This window comes from Canis aureus, chromosome 3, assembly GCF_053574225.1.
Source record: "Canis aureus isolate CA01 chromosome 3, VMU_Caureus_v.1.0, whole genome shotgun sequence".
NCBI lineage: Eukaryota > Metazoa > Chordata > Mammalia > Carnivora > Canidae > Canis > Canis aureus.
The window spans coordinates 33788596-33810778 of NC_135613.1; the positions used below are offsets into that span (position 1 = coordinate 33788596).

The 22183-nt window shown below is 48.0% G+C and overlaps 1 protein-coding gene across 2 annotated transcripts in view; it reads right to left on the minus strand.

Moving 5' to 3' along the window:
* The window catches only part of GLIS1 (GLIS family zinc finger 1), a 224352-nt gene extending 209497 nt beyond the window's left edge, over window positions 1–14855 (minus strand). For both annotated transcript variants that reach the window (XM_077891830.1, XM_077891829.1), the window contains exons 1-2: window positions 14781–14855; window positions 13397–13716 (exon numbers count right to left, since the gene is read on the minus strand). In XM_077891830.1, coding sequence (XP_077747956.1) covers window positions 13397–13673 — 277 coding nt within the window. In that variant the 5' untranslated portion in view covers window positions 13674–13716; window positions 14781–14855. The remainder of the gene's footprint in view (window positions 1–13396; window positions 13717–14780) is intronic.
* Between the last annotated feature and the right edge of the window lie 7328 nt (window positions 14856–22183).

Consider the following 22183-nt stretch of genomic DNA (forward strand, 5'->3'; position numbering starts at 1 on the left):
GGAGCCACTAGGGAGACTGGGAGGAGTGGGAGGGAGGCATATGAGGCTAGGACAGGAGAGACTTGGAAGATTTTGTAAAAGGAAAGTTCTTGGCCTATATTCCCAGAAATGATGAGAAAGGGCATTCCCTCCAAGGGGAAAGCTTAAGCAAGCAACGAGTATGAGAAAGGAGCAAGAAAGGGGCGGGCAAAGTCGGTCACCCTCCCTGGGACTGACTACCCTCTCCTCCACCAGCATCCTGCCCTTTCCCACAGACGTCACTGATTCTCTCACTAGCCTTGCAAGGGGAGCTAGCAAGCAAACACTTTCATTCATATGCCCACAAACCCAGGCTCAGAGCTGCTGTTCCAGGTTGTGAGGCTTAGCCTGGCTAAGCCCAGGAGTCCATTTAGGACGGTAAGCCAGGTGCTAAGGTGGTGAAGCTACACAGAGGAGGAATGGGGACCCCATCAGGCTGGGGGGTCCTACACACTTGCCGACTGTCCACTGCCCTCGAGACTGCAAGCTCCATGCAAGCGAAGGCTCCGACTGTTAGACCACCACAGTGTTCCAGGGCTCAACCCTACACAGAAGCCAATCAACACATACATCAAGGAGCAAACCCAGGGCCTTTCCTGTTTTCAGGACCTGTTCACACACTGTATCCCACACACTCCTGACAATTGGCAGGGCATGGATTCACTGAGCTGAGGCTCAGACGTAGAAATCCACTCTAGGTTGCTGTCCTGGAAGCCCGCTTAGGGAACATCCCCAGGAAAGTGCCCCTTCCCCGGAAAGGGACAGATGAATTCTGCTGGAGTCCTGTGCTCATTCTGCTTTCTGGTCCACACTCCCTCTGCAAGGCAGAGCCATGTTCCCCACAGACTCTGCTCCAAGGATTCCACCATCTCAGGTTGGAGAAAACACGGACCCAAGCATCCATAATACTTGACTGTTCAGTGAGAGAAAAGTGATGGAGGGCAGTTAGAAGACAAAGGAGGGAAATCACAATCACGGCTGGGAAGAGGCAGTCTCTCAGCAGTGATGCAAGGGTTAAGACCAGGCCCAAGGCACCAGAGATCCGGAGGACCTGAAGGGGGACCCATAGAGGGAGCAAGGTGTGAGGAAGGGCAGGATCAAGGAATCGGGTGGGCTTACAGCTCTGGAATTTGGGGCAGGTCATTAAGCCTCTCTGAGCCTCACTTTTTCTCATCTGTAAAATGAGGGTGACAAGGGACACCTGGGTGGATCACTGATTGAGCATCTGCCTTTGGCTCAGGTTGAGATCCCGGGGTCCTGGGATCGGGTCCTGCATCAGGCTCCTGCAGGGAGCCTGCTTCTCCCTCTGCCTCTGTCTCTGTATCTCTCTCTCTCTCTCTCTCTCTCTCTCTCTCTGTCTCTCATGAATAAATAAGTAAAATCTTTTTTAAAAAATGAGGGTGGCAATATTCTCCCCAAGAAGTAAATGTAGAAAGAATTAAATGGCTTTACAGGCTCTCTACCCACCACAGCGTTCAACAAATGGAAGCCACTATAGTAATGCAGACACCTGCACGCATGGGGAAGTTGAGGGCAGAATGGTAATGGCATCACAAGTTCGGGAAGCAGAATGAAAGTAATCCAGCTGGGTATGAGTCAGAAGGCAAATCCCAACCCAATAAACAGGGGGCGGGTGGCTCTCCCTCCTGGCCCATCCCACAGACACTCTCCCCCTCCTGCTGAACACCAGTGCTACCACAGGCCCAGTGAGGGTCTTGTACTGACCCCGGGCCAGGACCGGTCAGAGAGCTACACTCAGGCAGCCCACGCCCATCTCAGCCCCTAAGTGAAGCGAAGATGCCTCTGTGTCCAATCAGATCTGTGTCCTCCAGCACTTGGATCAGAATCTCAGTCTCTCTGGCCCCAAAGTCCAGACTATTCTAACTTCACCAAAAAAGAAAAACAAGAACCAGACTAACAGGATGGGGTACTGTGCCACAGAGGAGCATCAGATGAAGTCAGGCCAGAGGAGAGGACCTGTCCCAGCTATGCACTCAGTAAGACCAGCCACAAGAGCTCATTCTTGTTACATGCCTACTGTGTGCTAACCCCTGAGCTAGGTGCTCTACAGAGGTCTCCTCTTCATTCCCACATCAACCCTATGAGATGAGAATTATCTCCATTTGGCAAATGAGGAAAAATGAGGTTCATGGTTCAATGAAGTTGCCCAAGGTCCAGCAAGTTGTGCAGTATGGGATCTGAACCCAGTTCTGATTTCAAAAACCATGTGGCCGCATTTGCACAAGTAACAGCATGGTCTCTCTGATCCTTAGTCTTCTTATCTGTTCAAGGGGGGACTGAAAAAACAGTAATGATTTAGACAGAGCTTTACAGTTTACAGCACTGAAATCGTAACAGTGCCTGGAGAGAAGCCAGTAGGCCTACAATGCCCCCAGGGACTCTGTCTAAACCTGACCTGGAGGGGGGATCCAAGGTATGTACATCAATTTCCAGGGCTGCAGAAAGCCATTGTCTAGCTCCTGGTCCGAGGTTCCAATACCTGGTCCGAGGTTCTTCTTCATCTTAGAGAAATTTGGGTCAGATGGGTTACAATACCAATATCTGCTCTTTAAACCACAACATGAAACACACTTTAAAATGACTGAAATTTTGCCTAGGAGGGAGGGAAGGTTTGCAGCAGAAAGTGCCTACAGTCCTGGGCCACTCTGGGGACAGCTGTCATGCCCCTAGCTCCTCTACCTGGACCGTGGTCTGGCAACTCCAAAGGTCTGCAACCCATAAGGGCCTGTGATCACTGAAACCAACCCTTCCTGGAAAGGAGAGGACAGCGAGGCCCAGAGAGGTGAGAGGATGTGCCAAGGTCACTTAGCAAGCTGGGGGCAGACCAAGTTAGGAAGAGCCCCAGGCAGGTGCTGGAAAGGGAATATGGCTGTGTGTGCATTGGGAATTCCTTGCACATTTATCAGAGTCTCATATACACTGAGAGCCTACTGTGTGTTCAACCTTCTGGGAAAAACAAGAACATACCACTTGGCTCCTCCTTTATAGACGACAAGTTCCTTGAGGGCAGAGACTGGGTTGGATTCCATTCCCAACCTTCCAGACCCTGTGCTGTGCAGGGATAATGAAACTCTGCTCCGTCCTCAAGAACACATGAGTAAATAGAAAATCACCACAGTGTGACCAGTGCTACAGCACAAGGAAGGGTTAGGGCTGCGTGTGCCAGAGCTCTAGCAAAACCCAGCCTAGGGAGAAAGGGAAGGCTTTCAGGGGGAGGTGGCACTCAAACTCGGTCTTAAAGAGTAAGTAGGAGTCAGTCTGGTGGTAAGGAAGGGAAAGAAAGCCCTTCCAAGAGGTTCTGTTTACCAAACATTTACATGACAGCAATAACAATAATAATCCCAACATTTATTGAGCATTATACCATGGGCCAATCAATCTCTATATTGAAGCACTTGTACATATATTAACTCATTTCACCTTCATAATAGCCTTGTGAGAGCATGGCTACTGTTATCCCCATTTTGTATATATGGACACCAAGGCCCAGAGAGCTCGGTAACATGCCCCAAGTTTCCCGAGTCAGTACCCAGAACTAGGATTCAAACCCGATGACCCAGTTCCATGCCCACAGCCTCCATCGGCACCCTATGTTTCTCGGATACATCCTTTGTGCCAGACCTGGTACTGGAACAAGGGTACGGGGATGCATCAAAAGCAGGTCATGGTTTAGAAGGACAAGTAAAGAGAAATCCCAGGTCTGAAGCTGTGCAAGGAAAAGTCCAACAGTGCTAGAGAACAAGCAGGGCCTCAGCAAGAAATAGAGCTGGACCGGTGGGAAGGCCTTGAACGTCACATCAGAGGCCTCAGATCTATCCCACCGGCCAATCGGTTGCCAATCTATAAGACAAGCTGTAGTATCAGAGGTGACCTTTGAAACAGGTACCGAAGACCAGAGACTAAAAGGATGTCTCTACAGATGGGTAAGTGGATGATAAAACATCAATCTAAAAGAGTACTTAAAACTAATAACCTCATTAGGCATCTCGTCCATCAACACATACTAAAAATCTAACTGCTGTCATGTGGACCGGAGAAAGATTTCTGTTCTTTTATTCAGAAAACTTAGATACCCCTGCTGTCTGGGATGGGAAGTAACAAAGTTTCGAGGCGAGGAATTCTTAGATGCCAAGGTCTGGGATTTCTACTCTACATCCACCTCCGGACCCTGCCTCTCGGAGCCCCTCAGTCTGTTGGAAGTCAACCATCTACAGACCCAAAGAAGAGCCAACCCCGGGCGAGAAGCTCCAATGCAGAGATATTCTCACAAAGAGCGCTACGTAAGTACAAATGACTGTTTGATCAATCATTTGGCCTCCGCGTGGGATTTGGTTAGAATTAAAGCCATCTGGCTGCTGGGGGTTGGGTGGGGGGGGGGTGATGGGGGAGGAGACAAACAGGCGGGAAACTGACCCACCCCCTCCCCCAGAAAGCATTGTTAAAATATAAGGAGGAAAAACAGTCAAGTCCCTGCTGTTATTTCAGCCTAAGCCACTTAATCCTTCAGCACATAAAGCAACTTATTTTACGACCTTTTCCCTTTAAAAAGTAAATCTGAAGACGCTGCCTTGAATTCAGATATCTCTGAAACACAACTCATCCCTCCCAGTGAAATATCCTGTTTCATAAACCTTCCTCGAGATACTTGAAACTGCAGATCACTAAATGCCTAGCTTTAGGCATCTGACATTCCAGAGAATTAATATTTAAACTTATTATAGGAAAAAAAAAGAATTGAGTTTGGTTGAAGCATGAAATATTTAATAGTGTCTCCAAATTAGAAACCCTATTTTGTTTCGCGCTGGAAATGCCAACGTTATTACCTGGGCTTTGCACTCAAATAAGATAAAATGCACAGGCGGTCTTGAGATTAAACACATAATTACGGCCGTTTTCTCCAGAGAGAAGAGGAGGGAGGCAGGTTTGGGGAGTGGAAGCGATTGAGTTTCATTTTTACGATACACTTAAAATTATACTATCATCCTCTGCCTGGAGGGTTGGGCTTAAGAGCGTTGAAGCTACTTAATCACCGAAAAACCGTGTCACGATCCATGGATCCACGGAGGCCTATTCACGGTCTTGCGAAGCCGTCTCTGTCTTGGAATGGGCCTGCTGCTGGACGAGTCCCGGTAACTTTCTCTACTCGCTAGGACAAAAGTATTAAGTGGTTTGGGATAAAAATTAAGCTTCAATTGACACAGTGGATCCTGGCAGCCTCTGCCGGCACATGTAATTTATTTACAGGGTTGGAAAGTCGGCAAAATACATCATCAGCTCTTATACAAACTTCTACTAGGTATTAAATACCCAAGCCTCAGAGAAGTAATTCATATAGTCCAGCAACGTTCCAAAACAAACCCAATCTCCAGCCCTCCAGAGAGCTTAAAACAGCAAATGGGATCTGTATTTTTAAAGTCAGGTTTATAATTCTCCCTGGTTTCTTGCTAAAGCTTTATTTTCCATCAAACCTGTTATTTAAAAAAAAAAAGGCAGCAACATCTAAAAGAGTAATCTAGTTTTAAAAAGACACAAGTAGGAAGAGGCTGGGCCACATCGCCAACAGTGCCATCCTGGTAGTTCTTCCTTCTTTCCCTGTCGGACTCAGGGTCAATATCCAAAGGCAAGGAAGGCTGGGGCATTAAAGCTTCCTGCAGGAAGTGTGATCCCGAGAACGTCCACCATCTCATGAACACGGGCATCATCGTGCAGGGCCACAGACACAAACCAGCAGCAGGACCTCTTCCTTCCCTAGGGGTCATTTGGTTCGTTCTTCATCTGACACAAAAGACCCATTTCCCATAATCAAACTCTCAAGTTTACTCTGATTCCTGGGCTGCTCTTTCTCCATCCTACCACTGAGTAAGAATTGTTTAATAGATTTTAAGCCATCATGCCCCATGAAGCATGCATTCTACTACTAGGTGTGGTGGGGCTTATGAGGAAGTCTCTTCAAACATCAAAAGATGTCTTCAGAAGCCCTGGAAGGGAGACTGCAGCCAGGGCCCGGGCAATGAGTCTCCCCAAACCGTGTGAAAGGCTCAAAACAGGACTAGAACCCACAATAACCAGGGGTGCATGTGTGTGCGCCGTGGCGTCTGGGAAGGAACGGCATCTAGAGGGTCCCTCCACAGCCTCGGAGAGTCCCTGCCTGAGGACCCCATGTCACAACTGGCAACCACTGTCTTTTCCCTGTTTCTACAGCAGAGGGCTGGACAGATGCAGACGGTCTTCCCATAAAGTCACACCTCGGCCTGTTAGTAGAGACTCCAGGGGTCTGGACCAGCCTGTGGCCTTCTGCTACCTTCCCCTGGGGCTGGGGGCACACTCTACAGCCACAGCAACTCCCTGTTACCGCCTGGGTTTTAAAGCTTGTCCTTGAGAGCGCTGTACTTTAGGAGGAAAGTCCTGGCTTTGCAGTTACACAGAGCTGTGTTCAAATCTCACATTTTACTACTTACTACCTGTCCAGCAAGTCACTGCGAATTAAATAGTGAGCTTATGACTGGGGCAAGTCACTTTAACTTTCCAAGCCTCAGCTGCCCCATCTGGGAAACTAGGATAATGCCTCCTTTTCTCCCAGGGTTACTGGGCACCATTAAATGCAATCACAGCTACAGTACCCAGCCTGGCACAGAAGAGGTGCTCAGTAAAGGTTCGTTGACCCCCACCCCCTCTTCTGTTCCCTTCTGTGGTCAGCCTCAGGAGTCAAGAGTTCAAAGGAGAAGTTGAGTCTGAGACAAAGGTGGCTTCGTCCCACACCCTCAATCCTTCCTGACCTTCCCACTCCAGCCCATGTAGAATCCTGGAGCATCAGAGCTGGAGGGGGCTGTGGAACATCCTGTCCAACTGCTTCCCATTTTACAGATGGGGAAACAGAGACTCAAAGCCAAAAGCGCGGCCCGCATGCATCGAGGCTGCACAATGGTGCATGTGTTTGCTCCAGACAGGCCCAACCATAACCACCAAATAAATTCAGGCCATACAGGAAATGCATTATTCAGTTAGCGGACTGAAGGTCTCCTCAGTGCATCTGACTCAAATGCTGACTTTAAAAACACAGCTCGTAATGCTAACACAATCCGCCTCGATCCGCCGGAAACCCTCTGAAGGAATAACCCTTTGGAGTTTAGGGGAAGATGGGGAAAAGAAGAAAACAGATGCTTTCAGTGACTTTAAACTCTAAGACCACTGGGTTAGGGTTGTACTCTCCCTGCCCCCACCTCATCCCAGGTCTGTTTCCTTTCAGTTTCTTATAAATAAGGCCTAGGGAGACCAAAACAGCTACAACCACCCTCCCCCTTTTCTGCTTTCCTTTCTCACTCAGCTATCCGTCCGGTCCAGGACTTTGCTTCCAATGCTGAAAGCATTTTTTTTCATAGTAAACTATTAATTCGGGCAGCCACTGTTGATAAACAAGAAGTCCGTTTTTAAACTGCTAGAATCATTAGCACAGTGAAGGCGAGCGGCACAAATATTTCAGGAGTTTGCTCTTTTTTTCCTGGCCCTGGTATTACAGCTGTGCTTTCTGCATAATGCAGTTGAATTTTTCAAAGCCCATTGCAAAAGTTTGTTTCATTTCTTCTCCTCCTTGAAACGAATGTCTTTGTTTCTTTAAGCACAAAAATAAACCACCCCCTACACCAAAAGAAACAATACAACTCTCTAGGTCCCAACTAATTGCAACTAAAATCTGTATTAGCAAAATAAATTTGCAAACCACCTAATTTAACTTCAAATATGACTATATATATATATATATAACTATATATATAGTAGTTTTATATATATATATATATATATATATATATATATATATATACACACATATCGTGAGGTGGTTGAAATACCACCATCATCGGCTTCAAAAAAGGGAATTCTTTTCCAAGAAAATTGAGGGAAGGAAGGGAAATTACCCTCTCTATGCAAAAGCCACAATTAGCAATAATCACTGGTCAACTGACAAATAAAGTTGGTATTTATTTATTTGTTGTGTTTTTTTTTTTCCTAATCCTACCCAAAAAAGGATTGAAAACTTTAGTTTCTCCCCTTTTTCTAGGATGCTGGCCAAACTCCACAAAATAAAACCGAAGAAAATGATGATAATTATGCAACATTCAGAACAAAGAACATAAGAATATATTTTTTTAAATGATTCATTGTGCACTTATGCCTGTAATGAGATTTTAACGCACTGTAAAAATAAGTGTGCTGGCTCATTTAGCTTCTCACGCAAATGTAACGCAAGGAGATGAATAAGTCAAAGACAGGGTGCGTTTTTTTATTCTCAGAAGTGTGAAGGAAAACCACAGCATATAAAGAAACTTATGTTTTTAAATCACAGATGGAGCAACACAGCCTACCAATATGATGCCACAGCTAAAAGGGTCCTGAGACCTCAGCCCAGTGGAGCAGGACAGGTAAACTGCTCAGAAACAACCAGGCCTAAATTAAGTTACGATCTAATGTGATGGTCTCCTTTCCATTTGTAAGCCAAGTCCTAGCAGCTTCTGGAGAGCATGGGAGGCAGGAAGGGAAGAGAAATTCTAGCCGCACAGGATTCTTGGGGAATCTTTGAGAATTATATTTCCGCTACATGTCTATAAAAGATTTGTCGGATACATAACTCTTACGACTGTAGACGCAACATGTTCCTATCGTATTTGTGTACCCACACACATACATGTTTCTCTTTGTCTCACTGAGCCTGACATTTGGCCAGCAGGTTTTTCTCCCCCTTTTTTGAAACCTCAAGCACCGAAAAAATTTGGATCTGATTATTTCCGGATCGCAGGACCAGCACTTTAAAATGGATGAAATGCAAGCAAATTGCCCACCAGAGCCGGAGGGGGTAAATGCTTTCAAAATAACTCATACCTTTCTATTAGGGATGCGCTAGCCCCTTCTAGGCCTCCCCTGGACATCACGGTGACCATTGTTGTTTACTCTCCACCATCGCCAGCCCCTAATGCCCATACACACAAACTGCAACTGCATTTTGATTTCCTTTTTCAAGGAAAAAAAAAAAAATTAAAAAAATATATATATGAACTATTTTTTTAAGTTAGAAGATTGACTACTTTATGGCTATGTCATGATGTCTGTTTACCAATGACAGTGTCCACGTGTGTCATGATCGTCAGCCTCTTTTTTTTTTTTTTTTGCTAGGACGTGTCCAGTCTCAGGACGTGGTGTAAAGGGCCCAGAGAGTCACTGTAAATTAAATAGTGAGCTCACTCTCTGGTTTAGTCTGGAAACAGCAACTCTGGACAAATGGTAAACTAAGACGTTTTCTAACTATGGCACAGGTACCACTTCCAAAAAGTCAAGACAGAAGAAATACCAAAAGCAAAAAATATTTTAAGTTCTCTGGGAACATTCAGGAGGCCATTCCGTACGCCAGCTCTTGGTCGCCAACATACACATGTAGAAGGTACAAGCTGTAGAACCAGACTCAAATACTTGGAACCGAAGGCTTACAAACTATCGCTTTTTGCTTGTAGCTTTGAGCACATCCTTGAACCTCAACATCTTCATCTATAAAATGGGAACCACAGCAATAATAGCCAGGATCTGCCCAGCACTCTCAAGACTGCAAAGCACTTTACATCTGTTCCCTCCGAGCAGCCCACAAGGTAGGCAGAGTACAGCTGGCTTGAGAGCAGATGAGAGAATGTGTGGGAACACACGCTGAAAACTGTAAAGCACTGTGCACGGGGCACGAGCGTCATCAGGCCATCGCCACAAAGCTGTCTGCCTGCATAGAGCCCAGATGTTTACCTTCTTTCCTTGTCAGGAACTTCCAAACGCACAGTGTTGGGTGTTTAATAATAAGAAAGAAAAATGCAGCATCTGGTAATTTGGCCTTTCCAGCTGCTTGGAATCTGGATAAACGGGACTCTGCCATAAACAGATCGTGATTCTTATTGTAAATGATGACAATGTTAGTCCATGACGTCGTACCATCCCCAGTGCCTCCTGACTCCAGATCTGGAAATACAGACAACCCCAGCATTTATGGAGAAGCCGTGAGACTCAAGGGCTCGCTTCCTTTCTCGGCTTAGGGTCTATCTGAAGCAGAAGGCAAATCATCTGAAACCCGACCCCAGATCAAGCAATACTGTCTTCTCTCTCCCGTTCACTGGGCACCCCGTGGCCACAAAAGACCTGAAGCTTGGCTCCTCTCAGCTTCCCCTGGCCAGTGCACCAGTGAGTGCGCTTCACCTTCAACATTTTAAAAATCAAACCTTTCTCCCTCTTTTCCCTGCCCCTTTTATCTCAAGTATCACTTACCCTAGCTTGGCATGAATTAATAAAAGTGACCCCTCCTACCTTTTTAGTTTATAAAGCATTCTCACAGCCATTGTTTGATTCACCCTGGGAGGAAGGCATCATTACCTCTCATGCAAATGAAAAGCCAGACGCTGGAGAACCTTAAAGGCATCACAAGAGTAACCCCACAATAAGCAGGCCCTGAGGTGGCCCTTGCACTAAAGCTCTCCTCGGTCTCACGGTAAGTTTACAAATGGGTGGGGTGGCAAAGGCTCAGGCAGTGAGCGAGTTCCCCGGAGCTCGCACAGATCATAGGCCACAGGGCAGAGTCAATAAATATTTTTCAATAGGTATTTGAGTGTGTTTCCAATAAACCTAAGATCTGGAGCTAGACACCAAACGTTCAAGAGGGTTACGTGGTCCAGGGAATATCTGGGTGGGAGCAGGGGTAGTAAGAGGTGCCGAAGCTTCCTCATGGCATTTTTAAGAAGACTGCCGAAGCTCTGTGGGGAAGCTGGTTTCATCTCCGGCCACTGAGGGGCTGGCCTGTGAGGAAGACTTTGCTGAGGAGAGAGGCCAGGTTGGCAATTTCTTCAAGCCCAGGTCAGTGAGCAAAGGCTGGCCAGAGAACACCCACCCAGATCAGGGGGCGGCCTTTTATAATAGGAGATACCTTCTCTTCTCTCAGGCCTCAATTTCCTTATCTTTCACAGGGGTGTGATAAATTCTACCCCACCAGCCGGGAGGGAGACTGTATAGAAAACAGTTTAGAAGGGGCATCTGAGGGACGTCTGGGTGGCTCAGTGGTTGAGCGCCTGCCTTTGGCCCAGGGTGTGATCCTGGAGTCCTGGGATCGAGTCCTGCATCAGGCTCCCTGTGAGGAGCCTGCTTCTCCCTCTCCCTAGGTCTCTGCCCCTCTCTCTGTGTGTCTCTCATCAATAAATAATTTAATTTAATTTAATTAAAAAAAAGAAGGAGCATCTGGGTGGCTCAGTGGTTGAGCATCTACCTTTGGCTCAGGTCATGATCCTGGATCCTGGGATCGAGTCCCGCATCAGGCTCCCCAGAGGGAGCCTGATTCTCCCTCTGCCTGTGTCTCTGCCTCTCTCTCTCTCTCTCTCTCTCTGTGTGTGTCTCTCATGAATAAATAAATAAAATCTTAAAAAAAAAAAAAAGGCAGCCTCTTACAAATGCTTAACCAGAACAACCATGTTAGGGTACAAAGAAAGAGGCTGTTCCTCCCATCCCTTTCTACCCTCCTTTGTCCTTCCCAAATACAATCTTGAGTTAAACATTTCATATACTAGACATTGGTGGGGGAAGAGGAGTATGAATAAAGATAATTGGGGTTTAGGAGAATGGAAATAGGAAGATCATATGCAAAGCACCCAGATGAGAGGTCTCTAACCACGGCTCCAAACAAAGATATGTTTAGGAGAGCCATTCACCAGGTCTGCAGAGAAATCGATCTTCAGGGACAGCTATAATTTTTTTAAAACCTAAAACGTTGGGCAGCCCCGGTGGCGCAGCGGCTTAGCGCCGCCTGCAGCCCGGGGTGTGATCCTGGAGACCCGGGATCGAGTCCCACGTCAGGCTCCCTGCGTACAGCCTGCTTCTCTCTCTGCCTGTGTCTCTGCCTCTCTTTCGCTCTCTCTGAATAAATAAATAAATCTTAAAAAAAAAAAAAAAAAAAAAAAAAAAAAAAAAAAAAACCTAAAACGTTGTATGAGGGTATCTGTTTAAGGGAGGATTGTATGTGGAGCAGGGCAAGCCAAGAAGCTCAGGGCAGCAGATATTACTCATGTCTTGCTGCGCACCACTCCTCTCTCCCCAGTAAAGAAAACCTCATACGCCTATCCTAGTAATAATACCCTAAAACCACTGTTTTGTGTCTACCTTTCCAACAGAGTCCCTCTCTGTTGGAGTAGAGGCTGACATTGAACATGAGACAAGAAAATAGCACTCTCCTACAAAGTCAGGTGTTTTCATTAAAGAGAAAAACACTGTTTCCTTTCATTTCATTTTACCAGTGCCTGAACTGGGAAGTTGGTTATTCTCCACCCAGAAGAAGCTCTCATCTCTAAAACCCAAACGCTCTACGTTTTCTAAGTTGCTGGGGCTAATGCTAAAGGAGTGATGTCTATAGAGCCAAAAGAAACTTTCTGTCTTGAGAATCACCTAGAAATAGAACCAAGAGGTCCTAAAAGCCGAAATAATGAAATCCCAAGCCTTGGTTTCTCTCAGGGAGAGAAAAAAGGTTGGGGGGGAGGGGGGGATGGCAGGACAACACTGCATCTTAACAATTTCCCTAATTTCTAGTTAATTATCTGTCAGCATAAAACTTATAAATAATGGCTCAATAATAATTAACTGTGATGAGAGAACAGGTTCATGAGAATGCCCGCATCATCGCTGACTTTGAGCCCATAAACCCTACTGCAGCCTGCACCTTACACCCACCAGCGTCACTGAGTAGAGGATGGGTACTGCAAAGGAATATCTGATCAAATATTATGCTTCTGAAGCTTCAAATTCGAAAAAGCCATTTTTTTAAAGTCAAGATACTGACTCAGGCTGGATCACAGATTCATAAAATTTTCCATCAGGACTCCAGAAATCATCTGACAAAATTAATTCCTCACTTGACAGATGGGGAAACTGAGATTCCAAGAGGGGAGAGGTCTTGTTGAAGGCCTCTGGTTTTTGCTCTTAGCATGATCAGAATATTTCCAAATATGCCTGTGATATTCGAGTTGCTATTCGCCCTAATTCACAAGATTCTGTAAGTTTCGCACAACTCTTACCAGAAATTCACAGAAGCAAAATCACGTAAGCTGGACTCTCTATACACATAGGTCCTCCGAAATAGGCTTACAGAGTTTAGATTAGATGCTTCCTAAACAGGCATCATTTGATAAGGACAACCGAGTCCCAAACACCGAGAGAGAAAGTGATGAACAGGAGAGAAAGCTCCACCTAGTTCTCCCGAGAATTCCCGCAAAGGAGTGCGGTGCTCAGGCCAGGCAGCCCGGATTTCTCCACGCCGCCAGGCAGCCGGGCACGTCGGCGGGACCGGGACCGGACTTACCCTTCCCGGCGGCGGCGGCGGCGGCGGCGGTGGCCTTGGACGGACCATAGTCTCGGGGGCTCCGTGGGCGGAGGAGGTCGTGGGCGCAGGGCAGCGGCGCGGGCGGCCGGGGCAGCAGGTCACGCGGGCCCCCGTCCACGCAGCCGCCGCCGCTCACAGCGACCCTGAAGGCCATGTGCGTGCCGCCGAGGCCGGAGGGCCCGCGGCCTGGACCCGGGGCGCCGAGGGCCTCCTTGGGCCTCTTGTCTGAGTGCGCCTCCGCCACCTCGCAGTGCATGGCGCCAGCGCAGGGCGCGCCGCTGGGGGGTAGAGCCGGGCTCCTGCGGAGGGAAGACAGCGGGCGCGTTAGAAAGGGCGAAGGGCCCCCTCGAGTCCCGAGTCCCGAGTCCCGAGTCCCGGGGGAGGTTGGGGCCGGTCACCACCACCCCTCGACGTACTCCCCGTCTCTAAAATGGGTGAGCTCCACCACACTTCCCTTAACCCGACAAACCCACCTGATCGCGCAAAAGCCCCTTCCTGGCCCAGAAGGGCTCACGCTCCCCCCTCTGATGTGTCCAGGGCCCCCCCACCCGCCGCCGCGGCGCATTCGGGGGAGCCCGCGCACCCTCCCGCTCAAATCCGCGGCCACCGATTCCAGCCGTCCCCAAAGAAATGGGGAGACTGAGGCCTGCAGGAGGGAGAGCGCCTGAGCGGGGTCACCCCGTGAGACCCGGCGCGGGCGGCAACGCGGATTCCCAGGGCCGGGCTCGGGCGACGCCGCGGAGGCTACTCCAGGTGGGTCGGGGGCTGCGCGCCTCCCTGGGCGCTTCGGGGACCCGGCGGCGCGCAGGGACCAGGGCTGCGCACCCACCGCTCCGGGGCGCAGCCCCTCCCACACTTACCCACGACCGCCGAGGCCGGTTGGGGGGGTCCGACGACGGGCGCTCCCTCCCGCGACACGAACCCATCACGAGCACACAGAGACACGCACACTCCCACGCGCGGCAGAGAAAATGGACCCTTCGCACGCGCAAACCCGCGGAGATCGGGAACGCCCCCGGACGCCGGCTCCCACGCATACCACACGCCCCCGCAGAGGCACACTGGGGACACCGTGTGCCACACGTACGGCTCCTCTCATTCACCCGCTCCGACGCTGGGCAACGCGGCGGCCCCGCGGGCTCACACTCCGCGCACACGCGCGCTGGGGCCCCGTCCGCAGCGTCTGGGCCCTGCCGTCATCCCTCCTGCAACAAGGGCCCGGGGCCCCCAAACCCTCCTCCCCTCGCTGCGCTCCCCGCGCCGTCCCAAAGCTGCCGGGACCCCAACGTCCCGGGGACCCTAGGCTCAGACCCCGGGCCCCGGCGCCCGCCCTCCCCGGGTCCCGGGCCGCGCCCCCTCTCACCTCGCCGCTGCGGCTGCAGCTCGCGGGGCGCACGGCTCGGCGCGCCTCCACTGGCGCCGCAGCCCCCGCAGCCGCCGCTGCCGCCGCGTCCAGAGGGGCGGCATCCCGGGGCGGGGTGGGGGCGGGGCGGGGCGGGGCGGGGCCGGGCCCGGGCTGCCCGACAGCCTCTCCGGCCACTGGCTCGCCGCGGCCGCCGCGCGGAGGCCAATCGCGGCGCGAGGGCGGGGCCTCCGTTGCCCGGGGCCTGGGCAGGGCGGCGAGCGGGGCTGGGCGGAGGGTTTGACAGGCGGCGGCCGCCGAGCCCCGCGCTGCCCGCTGCCCTCCGGCCGCCCGGGCGGGCAGGGCGGCGCCGCGGGCCGAGAGGCAGGGCGCGTCGGCGGAGCTGGGCCGGCCGGGCGGCGGAGCGCACGGGGCGCCGGGAGAGCCAGGCTGTGTCCCCGCCCGTCCCCGCGGCCGAGGCCGGACCCTTGCCTTCCCCGCGGTCAGTTTTCTCCTCGTCACGCGGGACCGGCGGGACCTGCACGCGGAGGTAACGCTGTGACAGTGCTTTACAGTCGGGCCGCAGAGTCCCCGCGGCTCGCTCGAGACCTTGCACGCGTTTCAGCGCCGGTCAGCGGCAGCGTTGGGACGAGAACCGGGGATGTCGGACCTGGCTTCTTCGGCGTTTTGGTTTCTGCGGTGTTTTTCGCTGTAGAGCCCAGGCTAGAGGGTGCCCAACTCCAAAGTTGAAAGAAGAACAAAAACAGGGGCACCTGGCTGGCGCAGTCAGTAGAGCATGCGTCTCGTCATCTCAAGGTCGTGAGTTCCAAACCCACCTTGGATGTAGAACTGACTTTTTTTTTTTTTAATGATAGTCACAGAGAGAGAGAGAGAGAGAGAGAGAGAGAGGCAGAGACACAGGCAGAGAGAGAAGCAGGCTCCATGTAGGGAGCCCGATGCGGGACTCGATTCCCGGTCTCCAGGATCAGGCCCTGGGCTGAAGGCGGCGCTAAACCACTGAGCCACCCGGGCCGCCCCTAATTTTTTTCTAAAGATTTTATTTACTTGAGAGAGAGAGGCAGAGACACAGGCAGAGGGAGAAGCAGGCTCCATGCACCGGGAGCCCGACGTGGGACTCGATCCCGGGTCTCCAGGATCGCGCCCTGGGCCAAAGGCAGGCGCTAAACCGCTGCGCCACCCAGGGATCCCTAGAACTGACTTTTTTTTAAAAAATTGAAAAAAATGAAAATGTTAATTAAAAAAAAAAAAAAGGACAACAGCAAATGGTCTCAACTAGAAAATATTCTAATCAAATCTGTGAATCTGTCTGGGGGCAGGGCCCCAGTGCCTAGATTGTTAGGGGGCTCCCAGGAGATCTTAATGAGCCGTGGGGATTGAGACCCATTCCTCTAAATTCCTTCCCGGCCTGGAACCCGATTCCCCTGTGTTCTGGGTTTCCCTCACAGCCAGCCGTGTCTCTCCAAGCCCTGTCCAATGCGTCGAAAGACCACCAGCCAAAGAACAGTCTGAGGGTGTTTAGCTGCAGTGGCTCAGGTCCCTTCTCTGAGCTTCAGTTTCCTTCTGTAAAAAGCAGAGTTATTCACCTGGGCGGGACTATCCACCAGGGCTACTGGAAGGGTTCTAGGAGACCCCCAAGGTAACCTGTATTCATTTCAGCCCACCCCCAGGACACTGTTTGCTGGTGACTCAGGCCACACCCAAGGGACCTATCTGGCTTCACACACTCTGAAAGTAGGGTGTCTGGTCTCTTTGCCCTTGGCCTCAAGCTGAAAAATGTATATGCAGCCTGTCCCTATGACACAATAGGTCAGGTCTCACAATAGACATTCTGCAAAGAGTAAGAGACCTCAAGCAGCATCCCTAGAATCTTGGGAAACCAGGCTTTTAGAGTCATAAAGTTCTTTTTTTTTTTTTTTAAAGATTTTTATTTATTTATTCATGATAGTCACAGAGAGAGAGAGAGAGAGAGGCAGAGACACAGGCAGAGGGAGAAGCAGGCTCCATGCACCGGGAGCCCGATGTGGGATTCGATCCCGGGTCTCCAGGATCGCGCCCTGGGCCAAAGGCAGGCGCCAAACCGCTGCGCCACCCAGGGATCCCGAGTCATAAAGTTCTAAAATCTGATTTCCTATTATTGGTTACACATAGCATTCGCAATTAGATACTGGTAAGAAGGTCCTTGGAGACTTAGTCGCACCCACCCCTACATTCAAGGAGAGAGGATGTGACTGGCCCACAGCCATATGGTGGGTGTGGCCGAGCTGGCACCAGCATCCCCACTTCCTAAGTCCCAGTCTGGTGCTCTCACTTCTATATCAACCAGCTGCCTCTAATAGACAGAGGATGTCATCCAACCTGCCCATTACACACAGGTCAAAGGCCAAGGGCTGCATAGGGCAGCTCAAAGTCTTGTGTGTGTCTGGGGATTTGGAGTGGAGACTTGTTGCTACTTTTATGGTAGGAGGAGAAGAGGTAGAGAGGAGCAAGGGTAGCTCACCAAGCCCTCCAACACACTGCTAGGGCTGAAGTTCTAGGGCTGGCTCTGCTGCCAACAAGCCATGTGGCTTTAGCAAATCATAATCTCATTTTGAACCTCAGTTTCCACCTCAAAAAGCAAGACAGTTGGAAGAAGATGGCTGGCCTTTCCAGTTCTACCCTTCAGTGAGTCCTGGAGTTGAATCCTCCCCTCTCCTCCCCCCCCCCCCCAACACACACACACACACACACACACAGCACTGCACACTTGGGACTCTGGAAACACTTACTGAATAAGTCACTTAATCAACTGTAACTGCAGGCAGAGGCTCTCCAAATTTCCAAGATGCAGCAATGGCTCATTCACTTATTCTTTACTGGGCACCTCCCCTGAGCTAGCCCCCACACCTGAGCTAAGGAAATGGAGATCCTGGCCTTCCCCCATTGAGCTCACAGCTCCACCCCACCAGGACAGATGAGTTTGTAAAGCCTGACAAAGCAATGCGAAGGTTAATCTGCTCATTAAATAGACCTCTTAAACACTTGTATATTGCAGGACCCCTTTGGGGATATACAAAATCCAGTGGGTGCATGCAGTTTTTTTTCTTTAGAGAGAAATGTAAGGAAATGTTAACAGTGGTTAAGGGAATAAAGGACTGTGGGGTACTTTTTCATTTTTTACTTTTCTGAACTGTTTGCCTTTTCTAAGAATATGTATTATCCTTCCTCTCTTTCAGTAGGGGTTACATGAGCAGTAGGACTATGAGCTGTATTTTTTTTTCCTGTGTAGTTTTGGTATGAAAATGAAACTCATTAATATTTTAATTGTCAAGAACAAAGCACAGCAAAACAAGTAAAACCCACTTCTCCCTTTAGCAGGCCAGACAATAATGTGTGTTTTTAATACTAACCAGTGTTCCAGCTCAAACTTGCTTTTGCCCTCCTACTCCCACATACAGCCTGTCTACTTGGATATCTCCATCTGGAGCCATCTGCAAAAGCAAACATGTTTTCTTTTCCGATTTAGCTCCTCATTCCTGTATCTACCTAGCAGACCCCATGGCCAAGTCCTCCATGTCAGAAGTCTGAGGCATCCTAGGTCCCTTCTCTCCCACATTCCCATATTTGATTCACCATGAATCCACCTAATACCCCACTACATTTCTTCCCAATTCTTCTTCTTGCCTCTAGACTTATCCTCTTCCCTATCATCCATATTCCATACAGGTTTCTCTTTCAGGCTCTAAAACATAGATTTGACCATGTCACTTCCCTGGTGAAGATAGTGATCATTAATAGATCCCAACAGCCACCTAAGTGAAGTCAAACAATTTTTTCACTCCACCACTTAGCCCTATCTTGTGTTCCAAGCACCCTAGAATATTTTGCATCACCTAGAACCCAGAACATATATTTGTATCTTTATAGTTTTGTATATGATGTTTCCTATGCTAACATTTTTCTTGCTTGTCCTTCTTATGAATTGTTTGATACCCAGCTCGAGTGTCACTTTTTCCCAGAAGCCTTCTTGAAATCCTCTGGCTAGAATTATTTTCTTCCTGCACATTTCTATAGCAATCTACTTCATTCTATCTCATAACTTATATTATACCGTTTTATAACTACCTATTTAACAGTCTGTCTCTTCCTTCAGCCTGAGATCTCTCTGGGAGAAGGGGCAGCCTTTTGCCTTTGTAACTCCAGAACCTAGAACACATTCTGGCACAATGTTGGTACTAGGTAAATGTTTATGGAATGCAGATTGAATTATTAGAGACTGACTACTACTTCATTTGCTTGACTGCATTTTCTAGCTAAGCACTTCTCTTTTTTTAAAAGATTTTATTTATTTATTTGTGACAGACGCAGAGAGAGAGAGAGAGAGAGAGGCAGAGACACAGGCAGAGGGAAAAGCAGGCTCCCCTGTGGGGAGCCCGACATGGTACTCCATCCCGGGTCTCCAGGATCATGCCCTGGGCTGAAGGTGGTGCTAAACTGCTGAGCCACCAGGGCTGCCCCAAGCTAAGCACTTCTTTAAGCTATCATGACCTCCCTCACTCTTGGTCCAGGACTATAAGCATATACACAGCAAATGATTGAGGCAAAAATAGACATTTCTGTGTATCTAAGGGTCTCTTGTGTCCTGGATATATGAAAAAAGGAGAAGGAATAGAGGTGATGAATGCTACACTGCTTACTTTGCCTCTATTTCTTGCAGCAAGAGAAGAATTAACATTCACTAGGGAACCTACTATGTGCCAGGTGGGTTATGGCTGACACTCTCCATATGTGATCTCATTTTATCCTGAAAACTCTGAGAGAAAGAGATTGTCTTTCCGGTCTTATAGGTGAGAAAGTAAAAACTCCAAATTAAGTGATTTGCCAAAGTTCTCAGTTAAGAGTGTCTGCCTCTCATATATCCATGGTTAACTGATTTTCAATAAGAATGCCAAGACCACTCATTGAGGAAAGAATAGTCTCTTCAACGAATAGTGCTAGGACAACTGGATGACTGCATGCAAAAGAATGAAGTTGAATCTCCATATCATACCATCTACAAAAAAGTAACTCAAAATGGATCAACTTCATAAATGCAAGAGCTGAAAACCATAAAATACTTAGGAGAAAACAAGGGGGCAATCTTTGTGACCTTGGATGTGGCAATGGATTCTTAGATGTGAAACCAAAAACATAGGCAACAAATTTTTTTTCTAATAGGACTTCATCAAAATTAAAATTTTTTTCTGCATCAAAGGACATTATGAAGGTATGAAAAGATATGCTATAGAATGGGAGAAAATATTTGCAAATCATACATTTGATAAGTGTTTAGCATCCATAATATATAAATAACTCATATAGTCCAATATCAAAAAGATGACCAAGTCAAAAAAATGGGCAAAGGACGCTTCTCCAAAGAAGATATACAAATGGCCAGCAAGTACATGAAAAGATGCTCAAACTTACTAGTCATTAGGGAAATGCAAATCAAAATTACCAAAATCATATCCACTAGGGTGGCTATTAAAAAAAAAAAAAACAGAACGAAGTAATAAGTGTTGGTGAGGATGTGGGGAAATTGGAACCTTCATGAGGATGTAGAGATATTAGAACCTTCATACATTGATGATAGGAATATAAAATGGTTCAGCCACTGTGGAAAACAATTTGATGGTTCCTCAAAAAAATTAACATAGAATTACTGACCCAGAAATTCCACTCCTAGATATATTCCATTGTTGTGGAAACAATTCAAATGTTCATCAATGGATGAATGGATAAAAAAAAACTGTATATATATACACACACACACACACACACACACGCACACACACACACACACACACACACACACCACACAATGGAATACCATTCAGCCATAAAAAGGAATTAAGTACAGATACATGCTACAACTTGGATGAACCTCAAGAATGTTATGCTAAGTGGGGATCCCTGGGTGGCGCAGCGGTTTGGCGCCTGCCTTTGGCCCAGGGCGCGGCCCGGGATATCCGGGATCGAATCCCACGTCAGGCTCCCGGTGCATGGAGCCTGCTTCTCCCTCTGCCTGTGTCTCTGCCTCTCTCTCTCTCACTGTGTGCCTATCATAAATAAATAAAAGTTAAAAAAAATTTAAAAAAAAAAGAATGTTATGCTAAGTGAAAGAAGCTAGACACAAAAGGTCACATATTTTATTATTCCACTTAAATGATATATCCTTAATAGGTAAATCCATAGAGACAGAAAGAGATTGGTGGTAGCCAGGAGCTAAGGGAAGGGACCAATGGGGATTGTCTGCTTAATGGCTATAGGTTTTCTTTTAGGCTAATGAAAATTTTTTAGAATTAGATAAAGGTGATGGTTGTATAACATAGTGAATGTACTAAATGCCACTGAATTACTCATTTTTAAGTGGTTAATTTTATGTTACATGCATTTTACTGCAATAACATTTTTAATTTAATTAAAATTGAAGATTGTCTGCCTGAGTCCAGAACCTGGGTTTACTTCTCTGTGGTTTGGGGCTTTCATTGAGGACAGGCCATAAAATGACTTCTTTACTGGTTGTAGCTCTGGTGTTGTCAAGCTAAGGGACATTAGCAAGTCACCATCCCAGCTTCCCTGATACTGTACCTACCAAATAAGGATGACAGTACCTGACCCACCAAGGCTTCTGTGGAGACTCAATGAGAAGGTCAAAAAAGATCAAATCAACTAGAAAATGAGAGGTGATAATGATGATTAATGAAATACTCAACATACTTCTCCTACCACTTCCAGACCTCATTTTATTTATTTGAAGATGTTCTTTTTAAAACAAAATAAAAACTCCTGAAGAATCCCAATATGGAACATAGTCATAAAGGGCCATTAAAGATGTTCTAGATAAAATCTAATATATGATTGAAAAAGAAAGAATCAACTTAAACTAGGAATAGAAAGGAACATTCTTAACTAGATGAAGGGAGTCTACAAAAACAAAACCTACAGCTAACATCACACATTTACAGTACGGTGTAAGGGTAAAGACTGAATGATTTCCCCCTAAGATTAAGAACAAAGATATTTCACTATTGCTATTTGACATCACACTGCAGGTCCTTAGCAAGTCCTAAGGCAAGAGGAAAAAAATACACAGATTGGAATGAAAGAAATTCTCTATTGGGAGGCAACGTTATCATCATGTATAAAATCTCATGAAATCTATCAAAAAGAAAAAACCTAGAACTTATAAATAATGAGTTTATCAAGGTTGCAGGACACAAGGTTAATATAGAAAAATCCATCATAGGGCAGCCCGGTAGCTCAGAGGTTTAGCGCCGCCTTCAGCCCAGGGCGTGATCCTGGAGATCCAGGATCGAGTCCCACATCGGGCTCCCTGCAGGAGCCTGCTTCTCCCTCTGCCCCCGCCACCCCCGTCTCAAATAAAT